At 38.7% G+C, this 3,488-nt stretch overlaps 1 protein-coding gene across 1 annotated transcript; it reads right to left on the bottom strand.

The window, feature by feature from the left end:
• Nucleotides 1-557: 557 nt before the first annotated feature.
• LOC311117845 (polymeric immunoglobulin receptor-like) lies at nt 558-3,185 on the bottom strand (the record flags this gene model as incomplete). Its single annotated transcript, XM_084192754.1, has 6 exons — nt 558-613; nt 974-1,068; nt 1,518-1,629; nt 1,800-2,135; nt 2,612-2,917; nt 3,110-3,185. 6 exons carry the CDS (start codon nt 3,183-3,185, stop codon nt 558-560), a joined length of 981 nt encoding a protein of 326 aa, XP_084048880.1.
• Between the last annotated feature and the right edge of the window lie 303 nt (nt 3,186-3,488).

Raw genomic sequence — 3,488 nt, 5'->3', positions numbered from 1 at the left:
GAGAGAGAGAGAGAGAGAGAGAGAGAGAGAGAGAGAGAGAGAGAGAGAGAGAGAGAGAGAGAGAGAACTCAAACTGCAGAGATAGAGGAGAGAGAAAGAGAGAGAGAACCTTAGCTCCATGCAGAGATGGAGTGATTGGTACTAGTCCAAGATCTCCACAGACCAAAACCAGGTTTATTCAGTTTGTACCTGCTGTGCTGTTTCTCTGGTGTGGCTCACTGTGCTGTATATAATGTCCTGCTCAGGGTCAGCAGACGGCAAAGAAATAAACAGCAAAGAGATACAGGACTTGTCTATTTACCAACTAAACCACAGTTTGTTTCCATGATAGGATGCAGTCACATATATATTTAGTGAACTGACAGCTTCCTGTTCTCTGTCTTTTAAACATCATTTTTCAACGTCTTGAGTGTTATAAGACCTTGGGTTCAGAATATGGGGCCTTTTATGTCAACTCATTGATAACCAACTGAAGAGGTAACACTAGAGTCAAATGGTAGATGATCTGAACTCAAGAACAGAAAAGCAGATGGTTGAAAATAATAGAATATAATAAATTAAGTGTATCCTACCACTGAGTTGTTAGGTCTCTGGTCCTTTGCCTTATTGTCCTCTGGAATAAATCAAATCAAATGTATTTGTCACATGCGCTGAATAGACCTTACAGTGAAATACTTAGTTACAAGCCCTTAACCAACAATGCAGTTCAAGAAATAAGCACAGATGGTTAGGAGCCTGTAAAACGGCAGCCCCTCCAGTGCCATTATTCATAAAGAGAGGAAGATGTCAATTACTTCTGAGATTGTTATAGTACAATAATACCTCTGAATGGATTTCTTATAGACAATGCCTCCAAATATTTTCTGTCATTCAAGATAAATCACAGGCAAGCAATATACTGTTGGTCACAATGTCAATACATATTTTTCTAAACTATTCTCCTTTTTTACATTCACATAAAATGACTACTTACTATGCTTTGTCCACATCTTCCATGTGACTAGGATACCAGCTGTCACCACCACCAACATGCCCCAAGGAATCAGTAGGACTTTCACATCTATGGACCTGATGGATTACATAGAAGAACTTGTATCAAAAACACAATTAAAATAGATCAATATAAATGTATCATTTGTGAAAAGTAATAACTTGTTGTATGAACTTTTGTGATAAATGGTACAATTATTTAGATATTCACATGTGTGGAAGAAGACCGTGCAACTGAAGAGATTACATGATTATTATTGAGATTATTACTATACAAATAACGTTTTTTTGTGTGTGTAACTTGCCCTTGCAAACGAGTGAGAATAACACCAAAATTGATGCTACTTCTCCAAAAAAAAATTATACCGAAGAGGAAGTGCTAACAGTCTCTATATGCATTTAGGGAGGGTGTTTGGTTAGCTTTAACTGTTGTAGTGTATGATGGAATTGTAATGTTTCTTTGTGTTCATATTATCTAACAATTGCCATAATATGTGGGTTAATACAGCTGAATGAGTGATAATAACCTCTGGTGGACGTCCTCCATGTTCCCCTCAGCTCCTTGACTTGTGTTGTCAGTCTGAACAGGCTCAGCAGTTGGAGAGACAGAGGGTTGTTGATTGGTTGGAGCTTGGGTTGCTGTGATGTAAAACAACAATGCAATCAATGACATTTCTGGTATACCAGATAGTCAGGTTGTATAGCAACATCACATTCATAGTTAATATCAAAATGAATTCCAGATGATGCCACTGGATAAAACAAAGTGAATCATGTTTGATCATAAAGTATGTGATTGATCTACTCACTTGACGTCATTGTAGTGGTTCTCTGTGTTGCAGTTTGTTGACTGACAGTGATGTGAACAGGCAACTCTAGTTCTCCCACTTCACACCAATACCAGTCAGTGTTCTCCATCTTCAGTCCACTCATAGTCACTGTTAAGACTTTTCTGTTGTTGGCATCACTAGTCCGCTTTAATGTCACTGATGTTCCATGTAAAGTCCCTGAATACAAACTCACACAATCACCACCCATCCTGCACCACTTCATATCTCCAGAGTTACTATAGTAACAACGGACAGTGACACTCCCTCCTTCTACTCCAGTCACTTCCTGTTGGTCCACATAGAGTCCTGGAGTACCTGAACACAGAGGTAAAAAACAAGAATTCAGAGAAGAAAAAAGTGTTTTTACAACAGGCTCCTTACAAATTCCTTAAAGCTGCGGTCTGTGATTGGTACATCCATTGTTGGTCTTTTGAATTCATAATAATTATATACAGCCATTGACTATTAAAGAATTTAAAGAGTTCAACTGTTACCCCATCATGACCCCAAATATATTCTTGTTTTACTCAGTTGTTTGTAAACAATGTAATTGTAAACAAACGCTGTCCAGCTTCAAAACACGGTCAGTTCTTGCACCTACGTATACAGTATAGCTCTGTCTATGAATTTCAGACTGGTTACACATTTATCATTTCATTTGTTGTAAAATGATATTTATAATTGGGTCATTATTTTGTATTTGACATTGCAGGTTTACAGGACAATCCATAGGAAATTGCTGAGCACTATTAATTCTACTTTACTAGATACAAGCAGTGAAGGGATCTTACCTAAAGTGACAGATAGGTAGAACCATTGTATCCTGATATCTGGTCCTCCATTGATCTCCACAATACACCTGTAAATCTCAGAGTCCCATGACTTCAGTTTAGTCATGGTCATAGTGAAGATTCTCTTGTTGATGTTATCAGAGATTGAGGCCTTACCACTGCTCTTAGGATGGTCAGTACGTACCACATAAGAACACACATCCCAACCTAATCCTTTACACCAGTATTTCACATGGTTGATGTGATTCAGATCATAGTGACATGGGATGGTGATGGAGCCTCCTGTCTGCACAGACACATGCCTCACTGTGGACACATCAACACAAAACACATTTAAATTAGAATTAACATTTAACAGAATCTGTACAAAGGAAAAATACAAAATGAATCACATTGCTCCAACACACAGCTCGTTCATGATTGAGATTGATTATACAGTGTTTTAAGTGAATAGACCCAGGGGACTTCGCCCTTAACTCGTAGAAATAGTGCCCTTACCTGCTGAGAGTACAAAGAGGATAAGGGTGAGGATGAGGAAGAGGAGGAGGAGGAGGGGGGAGAGATGAAGAGCCATGTGAAGGTTTCAGTCTGCCTGGTATATTATATGGTACCTGAGCACAAATGTGTGTCAAGGACGAAGGCAACAGCCAGAATGACTCTACTTCATAATGTTAATAGACTTTACTGTCTGTAACTCTCTTCCTGCTTCTGTTTGTGTGTACATGCCCCCCTCAGTGGTAGATAGCAACTATTGCATAATATGGACTAGTTTAACCCCAAAATCATAGTCACTACAATGTAATTTATTTCAGCTTTCAGCTTTCTCTAAGGGCTCTTTGGGACAAAGAGTCACTACTATCCTGTTACCCTCTACTGG

The sequence above is a fragment of the Coregonus lavaretus genome, assembly GCF_964263955.1.
Source record: "Coregonus lavaretus genome assembly, contig: HAP1_SCAFFOLD_2297, whole genome shotgun sequence".
NCBI lineage: Eukaryota > Metazoa > Chordata > Actinopteri > Salmoniformes > Salmonidae > Coregonus > Coregonus lavaretus.
The sequence above is the reverse complement of the archived record's forward strand: the minus strand, read 5'-3'. Positions and strand labels throughout refer to the sequence as shown.